This window comes from Rhinoderma darwinii, chromosome 2, assembly GCF_050947455.1.
Source record: "Rhinoderma darwinii isolate aRhiDar2 chromosome 2, aRhiDar2.hap1, whole genome shotgun sequence".
Classification (NCBI taxonomy): Eukaryota; Metazoa; Chordata; class Amphibia; order Anura; family Rhinodermatidae; genus Rhinoderma; species Rhinoderma darwinii.
In genome coordinates this window covers 180,455,904-180,477,290 of record NC_134688.1, presented here as the reverse complement: position 1 = coordinate 180,477,290, position 21,387 = coordinate 180,455,904, and the positions used below count along the sequence as shown (strand labels likewise).

Sequence of the window (21,387 nt, the reverse complement as noted above, 5' to 3'; positions counted from 1 at the left end):
AAACTGGGTAAAAACCCTATATTATATCATTCCTACCGCCCCATCTCGCTCCTCCAGACTGACCTTAAAATCATGGCGAAACTTCTGGCTAGACGACTTAATACGGTTATACTATCTTTGATACATCCAGACCAGACAGGCTTTATGCCTGGCAAAGTCACGGCCATTAACCTTCGCCGGCTGTTCACTAATTTGCAGTCCACTCATGAGGATGTTGGCGCTTGTGTTGTAGTCTCCCTGGATGCCGCTAAGGCCTTTGACTCCATAGAATGGGATTTCTTTTTTTAACACTTGTGAAATTTGGATTCGGACCAAAATTTCTAAAATGGGTTACATTTATTATAATCTGCCCCATCCTCACGAGTGTCAGTAAATCGCTGGACTTCGGACCCCTTCCTCTAGTATAGAGGTACCCAACAAGGTTGCCCTCTCTCCCCTTTATTATTTGTGCTAGCAGTGGAACCTCCCGCTGAAATACTCAAACAAGAACCCCGTATTATAGGTTTTAACCTCCCCCTGTTCAAGAAAAGGTCAGCATGTATGCTGATGACACCCTGTTACATCTCGCTGACCCTGTGGTGTCCCTGCATTTAGTTCTTTCTATAATGACGCGTTTTGGCTCAATGTCTGTTTTAACCATTAATTGGTCTAAGTCTCATATTTTACCATTAGATATATCAGTCCCTGTTGCCTCTGCGATTTCTACCCCACTCCTTTGGACCACCTCTATTATGTATCTTGGTATAAAGATTTCCAGATCAGTGTTTGGTTTCGAAGCATTAAATATCACCCCTTTGGTTTCCTTTCTGCGTGACAAGATAGCCAGATGGAACCAATTGCTTCTATCTATAGCTGCAAGAGTGAGTTTAGTTAAAATGACCCTAATGCCTAAAATACTGTATATTCTCCAGCAGTCTCCTTCCAGCCCGTTTACTACAGCGTATTGAGAGTGTACTCCCCTCCTTTGTATGGAATAATGGTAGATCGAGGGTGGCTAGCCGGCATCTATACACCACATGGGATGAGGGTGGTGTATCTTTCCCCAGTGTTAAATGGTACTATATAGCTAGTCAGTTATCTCACCTGGCGAGAAGGGGAGCGGCCGAGCTTGTGAAAGTTCAGACCCTAATTATTTCCCCATTTAGTACACATTATGCTCAACCTTTGCATATTTTGTTTTGTGGCCGACTGCATACTGGTGGAAACCTACGTGACCACCCGATCCTGAACCAGGCCCTAGTGGTATAGGATGTTTCCCAGCGCATGTTCTACTCCACTCGTGTCACTAGGCACACACCCCTATGGCACTGTAAAGCTCTCCCAGAATTACTGCAGCTTTACTTTGATATCCCCTGTCATAGGAAAGGTATTTGGTATCTTTCACACATGTATTCTGACTCTGGTATTCCCAGACCTGCAGGAGGAATTCACGCTCCCCTCCTCCCAATTATTCTCTTATTTTGAGGGTCAAACATGCACTTGAGACTTAGCTGGGCACCGGGGAAATAACGTACCAAAGCTTCCCACTTCCTTGTTTTCTGCTCTCTCTCCCAGTTAAACACTTGATTTCCCAACTTTATAGCCTATTATCCGTCAAGTTTAGAGAATCTCTGCTCATTCCTCTTAAAGCAAAATGGGAAGGTGATGTGGGGCAGCTGACTGAGGATGAGTGGGACAGAGCCCTCTCCTCCCCTAAATTTGTATCATCCAACTATAATGAGCGACTCACAATTTTACATACTGCATAGGGCATATCACCTCTAGATTACATCGCTTTTGTCCCGACTACCCTGACATATGCCCTAAATGTGGACTTACCTCGGGCTCCTTTTATCATTTGGTGGTTAGATAGCTGGTTCTGGGATCAAGTTGTCAAATTTCTGAACGATGAGATGGGGATCTCCTGTCCCGCTGAGCCCTAAGACCTGTCTATTCACTTCTGACCCTGCGGAATACGACTCCCGTCATATCCATATATTTATTGTGGAGACATTCTATTATGCCAAAAAGCTGTTAACCAAAACCTGGTTATCCTGTCGTGCACCTACATTTGTAGAATGGCTGCCTCTAGTTGGTAGTATGTTACCCCACAAGAAATGGTTATTCCAACATAGAAACTGTCCTCTCAAATTCACCAAAATTTAAGATAAATGCCTGCAATCTCCTGCTACTGTCCGCTCCCCCCAACACAGAATCTTGGATTCGTCCCCGAGCCCTTGATCTGCTTGCTGCCACGGACGTGGCTCCTATTTGACCCATCTCCAGTTGGCCCCTCTTACATTCCATGTATACATTATACAATATGGACCCCTACTTTCAACGTGGTATGGATATAAATCCTGATCTTCTGCTGAATATTACCAGACATGTTTCTGTTCTATTTTTTATGCATCTCTAAACCGTTCGAGTTTTAGTTAACTGGTTAACCCTTTGTATTATACATTAGGCAGTGATTAACTCTACACGCTAGATCTTAAATACTCAAGGAGTGTAAAATTACCAGATACCCTGTTCACTATATATTGATTTGTATGCTATTGTTTTGTAGGACATTTCTTTACTTGATAACTTTCATTGCCCTAATTGATTGAACTTCTGATTCTTCTGACACATTGCTGTATTGCACTACAGTGTTCTTTGTACGTGCAGTGGACCTGTTGTCTACACATCTCAATGCTCTGTATTTACTTCTGATGTTTTACAATAAACTTTATTTGTGAATTTAAAAAAACGTATCCGTGTGTCCGTTGTGACATCCGTTCCGTTTTCCGTTTTAAAGGGACGAGGTGCTTCCATTTGTCTTCCTTTTTAAACGGTCTGTTAAACACCATCTTGCGTGTTGAATGCAGCGAACTTTGGCACGCCCTGCTTTGCAACGGATCTGTGAAAAACGGACGGCACATGGATGCCTTCCGAGTGCCGTCCGTTGTTTTGATGGACCCATAGGCTTAAATGGGTGAGAAGGACACTGAACAACGGACAAAATTAGGACAAGTTCTACTTTTATGGAATGGATGCATGGAACCATTAAAACAACGGAAGTGTACATGGACCCGTAGAAATTAATGTGATAGTGTGCTATCCGTTAAAAAAAAATGCATAGCACCCTGAAGAAAATACAGTGAAGGAAATAAGTATTTGATCCCTTGCTGATTTTGTAAGTTTGCCCACTGTCAAAGACATGAACAGTCTAGAATTTTTAGGCTAGGTTACTTTTACCAATGAGAGATAGATTATATATAAAAACAAAAAAAGAAAATCACATTGTCAAAATTATATATATTTATTTGCATTGTGCACAGAGAAATAAGTATTTGATCCCCTACCAACCATTAAGAGTTCAGCCTCCTCCAGACCAGTTACAAATCAACTTGGTGCCTGCATTAAAGACAGCTGTCTTAAATGGTCACCTGTATAAAAGACTCCTGTCCACAGACTCAATTAATCAGTCTGACTCTAACCTCTACAACATGGCCAAGACCAAAGAGCTTTCTAAGGATGTCAGGGACAAGATCATAGACCTGCACAAGGCTGGAATGGGCTACAAAACCATAAGTAAGACGCTGGGTGAGAAGGAGACAACTGTTGGTGCAATAGTAAGAAAATGGAAGACATACAAAATGACTGTCAATCGACATCGATCTGGGGCTCCATGCAAAATCTCACCTGGTGGGGTATCCTTGATCCTGAGGAAGGTGAGAGCTCAGCCGAAAACTACACGGGGGGAACTTGTTAATGTTCTCAAGGCAGCTGGGACCACAGTCACCAAGAAAACCATTGGTAACACATTACGCCGTAATGGATTAAAATCCTGCAGTGCCCGCAAGGTCCCCCTGCTCAAGAAGGCGCATGTACAGGCCCGTCTGAAGTTTGCAAATGAACATCTGGATGATTCTGAGAGGGATTAGGAGAAGGTGATGTGGTCAGATGAGACTAAAATGGAGCTCTTTGGCATTAACTCTACTCACCGTGTTTGGAGGAAGAGAAATGCTGCCTATGACCCAAAGAACACCGTCCCCACTGTCAAGCATGGAGGTGGAAACATTATGTTTTGGGGGTGTTTCTCTGCTCAATGGGAGAATGGATGGAGCCATGTACCGTCAAATCCTGAGTGACAACCTCCTTCCCTCCACCAGGACATTAAAAATGGCTTGTGGCTGGGTCTTCCAGCACGACAATGACCCGAAACATACAGCCAAGGCAACAAAGGAGTGGCTCAAAAAGAAGCACATTAAGGTCATGGAGTGGCCTAGCCAGTCTCCAGACCTTAATCCCATCGAAAACTTATGGAGGGAGCTAAAGATCCAAGTTGCCAAGCGACAGCCTCGAAATCTTAATGATTTACAGATGATCTGCAAAGAGGAGTGGGCCAAAATTCCATCTAACATGTGTGCAAACCTCATCATCAACTACAAAAAACTTCTGACTGCTGTGCTTGTCAGCAAGGGTTTTGCCACCAAGTATTAAGTCTTGTTTGCCAAAGGGATCAAATACTTATTTCGCAGTGCACAATGCAAATAAATATATATAATTTTGACAATGTGATTTTCTTTTTTTTATATAATCTATCTCTCACTGGTAAAATTAACCTAGCCTAAAAATTCTAGACTGTTCATGTCTTTGACAGTGGGCAAACTTACAAAATCAGCAAGGGATCAAATACTTATTTCCTTCACTGTAACTGAAGTGGGCATGAGACCTAAGGGTCACTGATTTATAAAAGTTCTCCGCCACTTTTCTGAACAGAAAAATGGCAGGGAACCACGCCAAGACCTCAACAGACATGTAAGCTTATTATCAAGCAACTCATGTCTATGAGCAGAATAATCAGTATAGACCACATTCTCTTGTAATTTCATTCTTGAAATCCATCAGCAACTTGTGAAACTTGACAGCATTATGCAGTACATGGCTGTTTGTATGAGCTTTGTGTAGTATAGTCTTCAAGGAGAACAGTCTTGTTAAAAAAAAAAAACTGTCAATGGTCAGTGTATTTATTTTCTTCCTCCTTTTGTTTTAGCTGTAAAATTGCTGACTGCACTTATAAGAGTAATCCTAAACCTGGATATCAATATAGACAATTCAAACAGATTGTACGAGGTAGAGAAAAAACGGGCCGATCTTAAAAGGATAAACCCAAGGCTTGAGCAGCTTGACAAAAAGAGGAAAAAGGTAGGATATTTCATAGGTAGAAAGACATTTCAATGGTTCTTAACCACATGATGCACTATTATTTAAAGCTGTTCTGTCATCAGACTATGCTGCCCTATATAAGAGCAACATAGTATTGAAACAGGTCCGGTCTCTTTTTAGCCAAAACGGCACAAAATATTGTGCCGTATGGCTAATAGGAGTGTTAAAAAAATACACTGGACTCATAGTTATGATACAGCTGTATTTATATCGGGAGCACTCCCCCCCCTCTACCTACCTCTACACTTTTTCCTCACAGTAATTCACTGGCTGAAGTCCCATCAGATGCACAGCGCAAACTGTCAATCACCTCCAAAAGGGGCGGGGGGAAGTGAGCAGAGTCGGAGGAGCGCCACCCTCATGAATGCATCGGTATCATAACTATAAGTCTAGTTCATTCCTCAAATGCACCTATTAGCCAAACGGCACAACATAATTTTTTTGCCTTTTTAAAGAAAATGAGAATGGACCTGTTCCCATACTGTGCTATTCTTATATAGGGCAGCATAGTATGACTATCGATCTGCTTTAAATGTACCATTGTCTTTTTGGGAGGTGTTCTCTTTTGGACACCATCTGCAGAGAAAGTCATTAAAAATGCCTTCCTTCCTTCTGTCTTAAAAAACACTGATGTAATCAGCAAGGAGTCTTTAGAGAGTCTGCGATAACATGCCTATATTTCCATGAAAAAAAAAAAAAAAGATGGAAATTATGAATGTCTGACTGAAATTGAAACCGGCAAGGAAGAATAGACATTATGTATTTTGGTGGAGTCATCTATTAGAGGTTTCGAATTTTTCCTAGTTGCAACAAAGACGTCGTGAGATAGAAGATATGATGGATGCACTGTTGAAAGGAACGTTTTTGCAACGGTATCGGTAAGTAATAAAACTAGTACGCTTACTATTGGGAGCAAGCTGATTATCTCTGCTAAATTTAAATCTTTGCAACTTTTTTGGGTGAAATATTTTGGTAAACTATTAGATTTATAATGCAGACTTCGTAATTATTTGTTAGGGAATCTTTTTGTAGTTGCAATGGTTGAAAGTGTCAACATGGATCTATGCGCCCCTGTGCAAATTTAGCTTTTTTCACTCACATATAAATGGCTACAGGTGCAAAATAATGCTCAACTCCAGAATTTCTAAGGTGCTTTAGGAATTTCATTTTGCCCCTGATCTAATCGGCCTCCTGATGTTTTTTATTGTTGGGATCCTGGTCATTAAAGCGGCACACATTTCAAGATACCTGTGAACTTAGGCCTCCTTCACACAACGCTTCTAAAAACGCTATCAGTTTTTAAATTTAACATGTGTGTTTTTTTAGGCGTTTTTAGTGGTGTATTTTGTGGCATTTTTCAATTAGTGGCATTTTGTACATGTTTTTCTTATCGCCTTTTTAATGTCCTACAGAGAAGCCTATCGGAAAAATGCCATACCCAGAGTATGCAGCGTTTGGAATAGAACGCCAGCCTCAAAAACACCACAAACCAAAAAGCAGTTGTATGTAGTGCATTTGATATTTTACTATAGATTTTAATTAAATATCTGGCCGCACTTAATAACTGCATGAAAAAACGCCATTAAAAATACCACAAAAAACAAAGCAAAACGCTGTGTGTGTGAATCCAGCCTAAGGGTATGTTCACACGATGAGAGGCATTTACGTGTGAAAAGAGAGACTGTTAACAGCTGCCTCGTTTCACACGGAAATGCTCCTCCTCGCATTTTGCGAGCCGTCTGAGACGCTCGTAAATCTTGAGCTGTGCTTCATTGAGTTCAATGAAGAACAGCTCAAATTACGTGGCAAAGAAGTGTCCTGCACTTCTTTGCCGAGGCAGTCCATTTACGCGTCGTCGTTTGACAGCTGTCAAACGACGCGTAAATTACAGGTCGTCTGCACAATACGTCGGCAAACCCATTCAAATGAATGGGCAGATGTTTGCCGACGTATTGTAGCCCTATTTTCAGGCGTAAAACGAGGCATAATACGCCTAGTTTACGCCTGAAAATAGGTCGTGTGAACACAGCCTTAGAATCGCTCACACTTGTAGCGGGAGACATTTGGGTAATATAAGGGAAATGCTCATAAGGCAGCACTGCTTCAAATTTTCGTGTTTTCAGGTGTGTTTTTGTTGGAGATTGTAGAAAATTATAGTAGATGGGAATCACAAATGTGTTCAGTTGCTTCAATATAATTATTTTTTTCTGTGTTATGTAATAAGTACAATATTTACATATATTATTTGTTTTGATATATTGCATACATTATATTATTTTTACAAGACTTAATTTTTTTTTAGGCTAATGTCTTAATCAGTTTTTTTGTTTTTTCTTTCCAGAGATGTTGTCTCTGAGATAAGAGCATTATGTATAGAAGAAATTGGTGTGTGGATGAAAATGTACCCACGTACATACTTGAATGACAGTTACTTGAAGTATGTTGGTTGGATGCTGCATGATAAGGTGGGTTTGTAATTAAATTTTTTTCCTGCAAATGATGCCCAAGCATAATACTTGACTGAATAATACTCTGTTCACATCACGTTAAGAGCCTACATTAGAGGTATACCTTGGGAGTATCTATTGATGTATACCACCGACTGAAGACTGCGACGTTACAATAATTTATAGGCGTACTTATAACCTAACCGTCTCCCATTGTAAAAAAAATAGATACATCGCGGACACTCTTTCGGCATCCGTTGGGGCAATGCAACCCTATAGTTACATTTGGCTATACGCCGGGAGCTTTTCCCAAGAGATTTGTTGGGAGATCCTGCAACTTTCAGTGGGTTATCTATCTAATGTGTACAGGTGCTGATAGACCTCATTATCAAAAGGTTCAGCCAAGTTAAAAATATATATATATATTTTATTTTTGTCCTTCCCAGTGATAAAAACTCCCAACTATTCTTTGTTATATTACATCTATATGTTTACCAAGGTGACTGTGCATATAAGTTGGTTGATCCGTGTAATAATGGTCATTCATACAGCTTCTGCCTGACAGTTATCTAATCTGTATGGGCAGCTGTAGATCATGTAAGTTTTAGTCTACAAGGTTAGAATAGTTCTGTAATAACTTTAATCTGTACTGTGTATATATAGTACATAACTGTATTTTACACTTTGTATGCATGGTTAATAATATTATATTGTAGATGTATTAGCCAGACGTAGCAGAGATTATACATTTCTTTTATATACTGCACGCCAGAAATTGGTAACTGTTATTGAAGAATTGGCTTTATAGTTTGATCACTAACTGGTCCTTGTTTAATACTCCTGCAAACCTGCATCTAATGTACATTGCTCTGCTTGTGCAAGGTTGAATAAACCGCCTCTTCACTAACTAGATAATTTATGGTTGCCTTTAGGTCCCGGAAGTGCGTTTGAGAAGTCTAGTTGCACTGCAGGGCCTTTATGAGAAAAAGGATCTTGTTAACAAAATGGATCTTTTTACAATTAGATTCAAGGTAAATCAGTTTGTGTAACTTTATTTATTCATATTTGGCAACGATTTGTCCCTTTTTAGAAATATGCAAGTGTAAGAAAAAAATCAAGTTCACATGATCTTACAGGACTGTACAATAATCCACACAATACAAAAGCAGTCCAAACGTCTTATCCCCAAGTCGTCTTCGTTTTTTTCTGGAAGAGCAAAATATAAAACCTTTCTCAGATATATATAAATAGAAAAATGTATGGATTTTGTGATAAAAGTTCTGGCCCCTCAAGGGTCAGTTCACACGGCGGATTCTGCTTGGCAGGTCACGCCGCAGAATTATTTATCATCCTATTAACTTCAGTGGGAGGTTTGGCCGTAATTCGTCCGAAGATCGGGCAGGACGCTTCTTTTTCCCGCTAGCTGAAAAAAAATCAGCCAGCGAGAAAAATGAATGTGAGTAGGAATTTTGTGGTGGAATCTTCGGCGGGCCCTGCCGCAAAAATTCTGCTGTGTGAACAGGGCCTAAGAAATTTGCGAACTTCAGTTAACGTCAGCTCTCCACATGCAGCAGTGAGCGGTCTAAGGCCCCATGCAAACGACCACATTTTCATCCATCCGTAAATACGGATCCGTAGTCATCTGCAACTTATCCGCATATACGGAATGGTATCCGCAAATACGGTCTGTAATGCACCCGTATATACGGATACGCAAAAAGAAGAAAACCACAAATGATGTGCAACATCTGCAAACCTGGTGTCGCCTAGCAACGCTTCCATAATTAGGGACGGCTACGGGTGCATATCCGTAGCCGTCCGGAATTACAGAAGCTCCCATAGACTTCTATGGGGAGTCTGTGCCGTAATTACGGATAAGAATAGGACATGCTCCATATTTTACGGATCATTTCTACAGAACGGACACCCATCCGTAATAACACGCAAAGGTGTCCGTAGCCCATAGAAATGAATTGGTCCGTAATTACAGATGAAAAGCACAGTCATGTGCATGGGGCCTTAGTCCCTCAAGATTTTGACTGTTGAGCTGCATGATGCACAGGGAAATCAATTACCGCATTTTTCGGACTATAAGACAGTTTTTAGCAAGAATAAATCTTGCTAAAAAGTCCCTGCGTCTTATAGTCCGCCGGGCCCCATGACCGCTTCATTGCTTAATCCCTTCCCGACCCATGACGTGCCGGCACATCATGGAGCTGGAGGGGGTGATGTATGGAGCGGGCTCACGCACTTCCTGGCAGTTTAAAGGGCTTGTGCCATAAAACACATGTGATCGATAAGGAGAACGGGGACCGAAAGTTACCAAGAGCGCTGCATGAGAAGCTGTGACTTCCGTGTTCTGTGTCCGGCAGCTTCATAGAGATCAATGGGATTCTTCTGCACAAGCGCGAGCGGCTCTCCATTGATCTCTATGGAGCTGCAGAACAGATAAGCCGGGCACAGAAATCGGAACACCAGGCTTCTCATGTAGCGCTTTGGATGACTTTCGGTCCCCTGTTCTCCTTATCGCTGGGGGTCCAAGCGGTCGGACCCCCAGCGATCTGTGGATAGGGGATAAATGTGTTTTATGGCAAACCCCTTTAACTAGTTAAATGCCGTGGTTAATAGCGACCGCGGCATTAATAGGGGTTTTCCTTTGAAGGACATTTATGACATATCCACAGGATATGTCATAAATGTCAGATAGATGCAGGTCCCACCTCTGGGACCCGCACCTATCTCTAGAACGTTCTAGCTTTCTGTGCTCTCCCGGTCACTTGATTACATGTGCAGTTACTGAAACAGCGTAACTCGCATAGAACTGAACAGTTGTTACGGAAACAGTGTAGCTCGAATGCTACGCTGATTCCGTAACTACAATTCACTACTATGGGAGTTACGCTGTTTCAGTAACTTCACATGTACTCAAGTGGCCGCTGGTTCAAGTCCCCTAGGGGAACTAATAAAATGTGTCAAAAAATAAATAAATGTTGGATACATTTTCAGGAGTGTAAAAAAAATAAAATATTAAAAGTTTAAAAAAAAAAACCTTTTCCCATTTTTCCCCAAGCACAATGTAAAAAAATAAAATCATTTGGTATCGCTGTGTCTGTAAAAGTCCAAACTATTACAATATACCATTATTTAATTTGCACGGTAAGTTTAAAATATGAAATAAAAAAAAAAGTGATCAAAAAATTGTATGTACCAAAAAATGGTGCCAATAAAACTACAGCTCGTCCCGCAAAAAATAAGCCCTCCCACCGCTCAATCGATGAAAAAAATGTTGGCTCTCAGAATATGGTGAAACGGAACAAATAATTTTTTAACAAGTGCATCTTATGAGTAAATTTTTTGCCCGACGTGTGATTCACTGATTCAGCACACATTACGACGCATTGGTAAAATAAATAAGTTTCAGATTCGCTTTTGGCAAACTTCCGAGAAAAGTAGGGGAATCAATTTTATTCAATAGACTAGCAAATCTACAAAATGGCAAAATAATGTTGTGGTTTTTTTTCAAAACTGATAGGTCCTCTTTAAATATATATATATATATATATATATATATTGCATAAGTCTCTCTCCTCTCTTCTTATTTTCACTGATATTTTTATTATTTGGTAGTTCATGCATTTTTCTTGTATTGTGTATAGCAAATAAGTTTTTTATGTTTTTGTGAATTTTAGGATCGTATTACCTCAATGACCTTGGACAAGGACCATGAAGTGTCTGTTCAAGCAATGAGGCTCCTTGTTCACATGTTAAGGTATAAATTATATACCTTTTATCAGTGTATTATATGTAATGTCAAATACTTCTGTGCCAAAAAAGACCAAAGTATAGTAGGTATGATACCTTTATTGGCTAACCATAACCATCAGTGTATTATGTAATTGTTTTGTATCATTTGTCACTTGCAATAAATCAATGAATAGAAAAATGGCTTCATAATCGTGATGCATTAGAGAACTAATTTGTAGCTTAACCCCTTACCAACATTTGACATATACTTGCGTCCTAGCCGGGAAGGGGGTGTATGGAGCAGGCTCACGAGCTGAACCCGCACCATACTACGCGGGTGTTGGCTGTATAATACAGCCGACACTTCACTGTAAAGAGTGCAATCCTGCTCGATTATCCCCTTAGACGCTGCGGTTGGTAGCGACCGCAGCGTTTAAGCCGTTAGAGAGGGTAGCCGCCTCCAACATCCCATCGGCCCATGCGCGACGCGATCACTGGGAACCGATGATTGTCAAGGCAGACTGGTAACCTAATGAAGGCCCCCAGGTCTGCCATCTTTGTACTTCAGCAAGGCAGAATTCGGGCCTGTCAGAAACACTATATACTGCAATACATTAGTATTGCATTATATTGTGCAAGCGATGGCTGGTTCAAGTCACCTAGGGGGACTAAAAAAACAAAAAAGTAAAACATTGTTAAATAAAGATTAAAACTTTTATGTACAAAAAAAAAATATTAACAGGTAAAAAATTTCCCCCTAAAGCAATTTAAAAAAAAATCATAATAAACGTAATTGGTATCACCGTCTGTAAAAGTTTGAACTCTACAATATAACATTATTTAATCCACAGTGAAATAAAAAATAAATTAAGACCCCAAAATGACTGTTTTTTGGTCACCTCATCCCCCACAAAAAAATGCAGCTCGCCCTGCAAATAATAAGCCCTCAGGCCACTTAATCGATGACAACATGAAAAAGTTATGACTCTCAGAATATGACGATGCAAACAATTTTTTTTTACAATTTTTTTTCCCCTTGTAAAACATAAAAACGGCGAATGCTGTTAAAATGAAACCCGAAAAACAATGGAGAAAATCAATGGTTTTTTTCCCAGTGCACCCCACAAATATTTTTTCCCCAGTTTCCCAGTGCATTATATGGTACAAAAAATGGTGCCATGAAAAACTACTGGCGCCGCAAAAAAACAAGCCCTAATATGGCTTTATCGACAACATTTTTTAAAAGTTATGGCTTTTGGAAGGTGGGAAGGAAAAAGCAGAAATTAAGTTCTGTAAAATGGCTGTGGTGGGAAGGGGTTAAAAGAATTAAAAAAATTATGTATTATGTGATTGATTAGCAGCTAATCTAGTTGAGATAAATAAAGTGAAATTTGATTGATTCGATGTCTGCTACTGCGCCCTGAGGGTCCAGCACAAGTGTCACAAATCTGAAGAACAGTCGGTAGCAGCACTTATACATTGCAGTTGAAAAAACATTTACCGAACCTGCCAAATCTTGTCGGCTCTGTACAATTTATTTAAAGCACACTTTAAAGTGAAGATCCTCTGGTTTGCTATGATATGCTGTTCTTATCACAATGGTTTTCCATGATACTGCAGGTTAGCCTAGTGAGCTATCTTAACTTATAAAAGAACAGTTCACTAATCATTATCTCTGCTCCACCTTTTCTTGTCTATGAATTGAACACTTTGATATATTCTATTTCAATTGTAATTATATGATCTGTCACTAGAGGGCAATATATCATCTATTTCTGCTCAAGACAGAATGTCAATGTCAGCGTTTTTTTTTATGGCATTATTTGTGGTGTTTTTATAGATTAAATCAAGTTTCTAAGAGGAATATTTGAATCACATGATCCTTGAATCACATGATTTGCAATATTAAAAAGAAATAAAAACAATACATGTAAAAAGCAGGTTTTAAAACACACTATTTTGAAAAAAAAAACAAAACACAAAAAACGCCATAAAAATATGCATGTACCTTGAAAACAAGAAGGAAATAAAAGCTGCCATTTTTACATGCATTTTTTTTAAACGAAGAAAAGAAAAAGCTGCAAAAAAAAGTGTGTGCGAATAAAGCCTAATAGGAGTTGGGAGGGCAGGGAGAGGATGTAACTTTGAAACCTCTTAATTCCTATGAATGACGCGGGGGGTTCTCAAGGTGAAGAGTGGTCCATTCAGTGGCACTAATCTCGAGATCAGGTTCCCCTGACCCCATTCCCGCCGGCGGAGAATTGTCTGGGCGTACGAAAACAGCCTCGCTCGCTGTACTAGGCCGTTCTGGTAATTTCCATTCGCTTCAACGCTGTTTCTGTAAGGCCGACCACTCCTCCTCATAATGTCCACCTGGATGCGGTAGCCATCTTACCAGGCAGGCACAAGGTCGGAGGACCCGCGATCTCGAGATAGGTGCAGGTCCTAGAGATGCAACCTGCTTTATCAGATATTTATGGCATATCCAGGTCTGAGATGGTAATACCCCATTAAAGTATACCTTGAGGGGCTATTCAGTAGAATTATTTTGCACCCATCAGATACTCTTAACAATAGAACGGATGGATTCATAGAATTGTAAAATAAAATATTATTAAATCTGTTTATATTGTTATCTATTTGTGTGTACAGCTCAATAAGGCTATGTTCACATTTGCAATGAAGGAAGAAGAATAGCGCTGCATGCATTGCTGTGATTTCCAATGAAATGACTGACACCTCAACAGAAGTCATTGGCGTTCATTGGGTGTTGGTGCCATCCATCTCCTGATATATATGGCACTGTGTGTTGGCTTCTGTTATAAAGAAAACCCAGATGCAGATGTGAACAGAGACTACGCCTATAACCATATGATATTGTGCATTCTCATTTCACTATTATTTCAATAAAAAAAAATGATAATGCCCTGGCATTAATTCAGCTGAAAATAAAAAAGAAAACAAAAAGAACCACTCAGTACCAGAGATGGCACTGCCAGCAAGCAGCACAGGGGACATGAAGGCTTTGGACAAAGTGAAGACTCATTTGGATTGTATAACTGCACAATGAATTTATTGGTCTTTGTTTTGAGAAATTCAAATTGGATCTCAGATAATAGAAGCTGCTCTTTCGTCTTGCAGGAATTGTGAAGATGTGTTTACCAATGAGGATTGTGAAACCCTGTACCAGTTTGTGTATGCCACTCACAGGCCACTTGCTGCAGCAGCTGGGGAATTTTTATACATAAGGTAATAGAAATTATCATCATGTGTCCTAATATGTTATGGGCTATTGAACTTTAAAGAGTCATGAGCCAAAATTAAAACTAAATGATGGGGAATGCTGTGTGGACTGGGTATTCAGAATAAATACTTTGTTTTATTTTTTGGATACCTGATAGCAGTTTATATGACACTGAGCTTTCAGCACTTAGCAAAGGATGTGTCTTTCACTGTTCTCAGCTTGTATTGTAGCCTGTGTGATTAAAGGGTCTTTCCCACCATAGTAAGTGATGGCATATTGCTAATATATGTCACCACTTGGGCCTCCACACATCTGTGTCGGTGTCACCATTGCTCTTCTCCATCAGAGGAGCAGAAAAACAAAAATGCTGGAAGCGCTGCTTCCATTGCATGTTGCATGACTGACACGATCGGCATCTGACGGAACCCATTAACTTTATTGGGTTCAGTCGGGTTTCTGCCATTGTGTCCATTGTTTCCGTTATTTTCATCAAGATCTGTGACGGAGGCCCCTAAGGGCACCTCCAATGCATATGTTAAAAGTGTCTTGCTGATTGCTTGGGGGTCTGACTGCCTGGAATCTCTATTCTGCAATGATTGGGGCTTTTTTACGTTGTTTCCCTGCACACTGAAGCTCCCAGTCACCTGATGTGCATGGAACCGAATCACAGCTCTTTTTACTTGAATGGGGCAGTGTTGCTATTCTTTTCACAGCAGTAGACTGGTAGCATCGCTTTACAGGAGAAAAGCAAGAGGGTACCACAGTCCTTTTGCTCTCTGTTTCGACCTCGGACTCAGAGGTCGGATCCCCTACTAATTATATTGATCCTAGTCATATGCCATAACATCAAATGGGAATACCCGTTTAAATCGAAATGACTTACGAGTGCAACCAAAAGTATTTATTCTATGTGAAAATGTAGCCTGTAATGCTCAGGCTTTGTTTACACGAGTTGGATTTGCCATTGGTTTTTTCAAAGAAACCGCAGCGTAAATTTGAGGCTGGAACTCGGATTTCTGTCGCGGATGTGCCAAGGAATCGGCACGCGGTTTAACCTTATTTTATTCAACGGGGCTAATCCGCAGCTTTTCTGTGCAAAATCTGTGCAAATAATGAGAATGCTGTGGATTTCAAAATCAACATGCACGTTCATTATTCTGTTGGATTTTTTTTCCACTGAATGTGAATGGGGTTACAAATACCCCATTCACTTGCATTGGATGCGGAATCTGGCAGATTTGGTAAGTGTTAGGCTATGATCAGGATTTCATGAGCTAAAGACAGTTCGCGTAATGTGTATGATAGTTGACTATTGTAATATTAGGTTTTATCAAATTAGAATCTAATCTACTATTTATCTTCTATATTCAAGTATAATTTCTGGGTAAATGGAAATCTGATGTTCTATTAGTTCGAGTGAGATTAATGTTATACATGCAGTGGCTTTAAAAGTTTTTCTTTTTCATGGAAAACTCAAGATCACTTTTCATTTTCAGCCTCTGTACTATACTTTTTTAGTGTTTCCTCTAATGCTGTATTTTTCATATCTGTCATTCATAGACATTTGGGCCCAAGGACACAAACCATAAATGTGCAGAGGACAGAAAACTCAGAGCACAAAATAAGACAACTGAAGAAGCTTTTAGACTTCTTCCTTGAAAGCAAGGTAGGATGATGATGATGATGATGATCTTCATGTGATAATAATGTCAGTAGAGAAATGAAAAACTCTAGCACTTTGAAGAGAGCACAACCAAAGGAATTTGTGTAATAACAAAATACCCGTGGCGTTTGAAAGCAGAAAATTGCTGGCATACAGAAAAATACTGTGTACACATGCTACAGCACTGTTATGTTCTTAGTAACACCAGGGGTTATCAATTATTCACATATAACTTCCATCTTCTTGCCCTGGTCATGGCCAGATGACTGAGCATGTGGGATATTCTGAAGACTGTAATTGTACATCATCAGCACCAAACTAATGTACTGTTGATGCAAGCATGTGGTGTAGCTGTAGGGGCCGCAAATCTGTGACGTTGCTGTACAAGGGGCATGAAGGGAGGAGGCAGACGGAACAGAGGGGGAAACGGCCGTTTCGAGCAGGAGGGAACTTAAGTCCATCCCCAGCTTTAGCAGGCTCCTGAGTTATTCCCCCTCCTTACTAAAATCATGGCAAAAATGTTGGCAAAAGCGGAAAAAACAAACAAAACCTTGCTCATGGTAACATACTTTATGGCCACGTACAGACATGACGTATTTGTTGTGCATTTTCCATGCGGATTTAGCACCGATAAACTACGACAAACTACAATACAATATATGTGAATGGGGTTTTCATAACCCCATACAAATGAAGGAAATAAAAACTTGCACAGGACTCCGGACACACTGTATTTTAAAATACAGTTGCAGAATATGTTGCAGAACTGCCGTAAATTTTACCCTTTGCAGTGCAAATCTCAAGCAAAATCAGCGGCAAGATCCAAAAGTACTACATGTTACCATGTTTTCATAGAAATGCTCATTTGTGCAAAAGTAAACATGGCAACTAAGTAGTTCACTCTTCACAAACATTGTAATAGCACTCCACAACATCATGATCTTGCGGGTTGGGTAAAATTCCATTCAACATCCTGCAAATCGAGAAGTTTTCTGTTAGCATTACCATTTTTACCCTGTTACATCATGCTTATGTGACTGACACAATTTCAGGTTGAAGCTTCGCAACTGATAATTTACTTTTGAATGAAAAAACTTCTATTCTCCTAGTTACATGAACACGTGACGTACCTTGTTGACAGCCTCTGGGATTGTACACCTGGATTTTTAAAAGACTGGCAATGTATGACATCCATCCTTTTGCAAGATGCCACGGAAGAGAGAGTTGGTGAGCTCATACATCCAAAGAATAATCTGATTTTAATTTTTGAAAATTAGTTGAAAATGAATGACTGAATCTGATAATTTATAAAGGGATTATATCTGTGGCAAGCACGCGGATTTTACCTCTGAGTCGCAGTGGTTTTGTACACAGGCCTGTTGCGAATCCATGCTGGAAATTTTATGCCACATGTGAACCCAGCCTTATGACTTTTTCCAAAGCTGGGGAATGCCATAACTTGCAGGTCAAAAGTAATCAGGCCAATCCGCAGGGTATGGCATATCCTAGCGATCGCTAGAACCGCAGACCCTTGACTATTTCCTGTGCACATTGCTGCTCTTGACCAGTAAAATGAATGTGACTAAGTTTTAGTACCAACATATACTGTAACTGGTTCAGAAGTGTGGCTTTGCAGAAAAAAAAGTCAGAAGGGTCCACTATGCTATACTAACCTTGCAGCCCCTTCCTTCTAGTGATCGATGGTCATCAGGTAAGCAAGATATTACATACTGTATCCTACCATTATGTAATAACTTGCCATATTGGGAAATCCCCTTTAAGATTTGGTTAAATTCCTTTCAGCACAGACCGTGCTTAAAGAGGCTCTGTCACCACCTTATAAATGCCCTATCTTCTACATAATGTGATCGGCGCTGTAATGTAGCTTACAGCAGTGTTTTTTATTTAGAAAAACGATCATTTTTGACAGAGTTATGACCTATTTTAGCTTTATGCTAATGTCTTTCTTAATAGACAACTGTGCGTGTTTTACTTTTTGACCAAGTGGGCGTTGTGGAGGGAAGTTTTTGATGCTGACCAATCGGCATCATACACTTCTCTCCATTCATTTACTCTGCACATAGTGATCTTGCCAGATCATGATGTGCAGTCACATAACCCACACTAACGTTACTGAAGTGTCTTGACAGTGAATAGCCATCACCTCCAGTCAGGACGCGATGTCTATTCACAATCGCGACACTTCGGTAACGTTTGTGTGTGACTTACAGCACAGGAAGTGTGATCTCGCTGTAAACTGTCATTTACAGTGTGATCTCGCTTGCTGTGCTGTAAGTCCCACACAAACGTTACCGAAGTGTCGGGATTGTGAATAGACATCACGTCCGGGCTGGAGGTGATGTCTATTCGCTGTGAAGACACTGTGAAGTAACGTTAATGTGTGTCTATGTGACTGCATATCATGATCTAGCAAGATCACTATGTGCAGAGTAAATGAATGGAGAGAAGTGTATGACGCTGATTGGTCACGGATTGGTCAGCGTCATACACTTCTCTCCACAATGCCCCCTTTGTCAAAAAGTAAAACACGCCCAGTTGTCTATTAAGAAAGTCATTAGCATGAAGCTAAAATAGGTCATAACTCCGTCAAAAATGATAATTTTTCTAAATAAAATACACTGCTATAATCTACATTACAGCGCAGATCACATCATGTAGAAGATAGGGCCTTTATAATGTGGTGACAGAGCCTCTTTAAAGAAGTGATCCCAAAGTGAACTTTAATGCCATGGAAACGTCATAAAAGCGAGAGCCCCACTCAAAAGCAATCTGGTCCTGACCAGGTCCCTGATTTTTACTGTAGAGATGGCCACGCATAGGTGGATTACCACAAGCGGGTTTTGTAGATACTGCATTGTAAAAAGGAACCTAGTTAGGACCACTTGTTATTCCGATTAACGCGGATCCCATTTGTGTGATTGGTGGGGGTCGATACCCACAGATGTATCATTTTATTTATTTTCTTCATCTAACAATGGTTTAATGGGCTTTCAGGTTTGAGCACAATTCAGGAAAATTTGCTGGTGGAACTCATGTTGGCAACTGTCCGACAAGCAGTTGAAGTTCATCCTCCTGTGGGGAGAGGAGCAACCAAGAAGGTGTGTTCATTCTCTATACTTCCGAAAAGGAACACCGTTTATTGACTTTGATTCTAATAGACTTCATATCTGTATGTTCTATGTAATTTAGTTTTTGGTCTCATTTAGTTATTGTGTGTGGCAGGGATGAATAGTGGAATATATGAAGTGTCACTCTTGCTGCTTCTCTTGCTGTATAGTCCGTATATTCCGTGTCATGCCTGTATACAAACAGCTGCAAGACCACAGCTATAAGTCTATTTATAGTGCATATTTTCTTACGATCTGTACACCGTTATTCTTTTTATCAGTGGGATCATGTTTCTACTCTTACTCTAAGGGTCAGTTCACACGTAGCGTAAATACTATGGCTTTTCCGCAACGGAATTAATTTTGGTAAATACGCAGCATAGTACAATAGCAGCAAAGTGGATGAGATTTGTAAATGCTGACCGGAAAAAACACTCAGAATTTTTTTAAATCTACATCATGTTAATTGTATTTGTGTAAATGCTGCATATTTGTTGCTAGTTTTCCCCATTGGATTTAATGGGGAGGTAAAACCCGCAACATATAGTAGAAGTTGCGTATTTTGCAGCGGAAAAGCAGCGATTCCTCTGCAAAAAACACAACTCAGAAAAAAATAAAAACCTTATAATTGCCCAGAATTCTGTGTTTCTTTGTTCAGGCCGGCCTCCTGGGTTGACTTTTTCTTCCCTTGTGACTGCTCCAGCCAATCAGAGGCAACAGCGGTCACATGGGATGAAACGTCATCCCAGGAAGCCGGCCCGCAGGACGGCGGAGGAACGTGTCGCCATGGCTACGTAATATGAATCTTTTTTTTTTTTTTTTTTAGGTGCAGTTTTCTGCAGCGGACACTCCGGTTGAAAAACTGCACCACAGTTTGGTGCAGTTTTTCTGACATAAATTCCCTACTGCGCACAGGGCGGATACGCTGTCTGCTTTTACGCAGCATATCCGCCCTGTGTGAAAATACCATAAAGATGCTCGGTTACTGCACAGCTGTAAACTGCATTCACACTAATTCTGTTTTATGTCAGGTTCTCTCAGCCAAAGAGAAGAAGACACAACTGGAAGACAGAGAGAGAATTACTGAACACTTCGCAGGAACCATTCCTTTGTTGTTGGCAAAGGTAAAATAAGAGATGATCAATGTCATATGCCCGAAGTTATATCCTTTTTAGTATCACTTCCTCAATATTTTTAAGATCTGTGCTTGCTGCCAGTGACTAGAAATTTAAATTTTTGTGTCCAGAATGTATCCACTCACTGACAGCAAGTAGAGATCTGAGAGTAATTAAAGTGTAGCTAAATGTTTGAAAAACTACTGACATGTCATAGTGACATGTCAGAACTTTGGATTGGTGGGGGTCCGAGCACTAAGACCCCCACCAATCACTAGAACGAAGCAGCTGAAGTGATCGTGTGAGCGCTCGGCCGCTTCGTGTCTGTTCGGCTTTTTCCGGAAAGCCGATGCATCGGAGTACGGGCTCATAGATTTTGTATTGAGTCCGTACACCAATACATTTATTTCCGGAAAAAGCCGAACAGACACGAAGCGGCTGAGCGCTCACGCGAGCGTTTCAGCTGCTTCGTCCTAGCAATTGGTGGGGGTCTCAGTGCTCGTACCCCCACCAATCCAAACTTCTGACATGTCACTATGACATGTCAGAAGTTTGTCAAACGTTTAGCTACACTTTAAAATACAAAGCATATTGAAAAGTTGGAGACCTTTTTCTAGTATTTTATTGTATAATGAGTAATTGTTATTTATATAAAACTGGAAAGTTACTTATTTTTTTTGTGTTGTGTTATTTCAATATAGTATACAGCAAGCATTCAGTTGTTTCCTTATTATTTCTTACAGTTTTCAACAAATCCTGAGAAAGCGATAAACCTTTTGCAAATTCCCCGGTATTTTCATATACATGTATATTTCGAGCCTCGTATGGAAAAAGTAAGTAAGGCATTACTCGC

The 21,387-nt window shown here is 40.2% G+C and overlaps 1 protein-coding gene across 3 annotated transcripts in view; it reads left to right on the top strand.

Moving 5' to 3' along the window:
- LOC142742612 (cohesin subunit SA-2-like) overlaps window positions 1–21,387 on the top strand; it is a 109,744-nt gene that overhangs the window by 53,599 nt on the left and 34,758 nt on the right. For all 3 annotated transcript variants that reach the window (XM_075852559.1, XM_075852558.1, XM_075852560.1), the window contains 11 exons: window positions 5,021–5,172; window positions 5,998–6,071; window positions 7,535–7,658; window positions 8,573–8,671; window positions 11,330–11,409; window positions 14,526–14,633; window positions 16,189–16,294; window positions 17,401–17,518; window positions 19,307–19,410; window positions 20,451–20,543; window positions 21,278–21,367. In XM_075852559.1, the coding sequence (XP_075708674.1) occupies window positions 5,021–5,172; window positions 5,998–6,071; window positions 7,535–7,658; window positions 8,573–8,671; window positions 11,330–11,409; window positions 14,526–14,633; window positions 16,189–16,294; window positions 17,401–17,518; window positions 19,307–19,410; window positions 20,451–20,543; window positions 21,278–21,367 (1,148 nt within the window). The remainder of the gene's footprint in view (window positions 1–5,020; window positions 5,173–5,997; window positions 6,072–7,534; window positions 7,659–8,572; window positions 8,672–11,329; window positions 11,410–14,525; window positions 14,634–16,188; window positions 16,295–17,400; window positions 17,519–19,306; window positions 19,411–20,450; window positions 20,544–21,277; window positions 21,368–21,387) is intronic.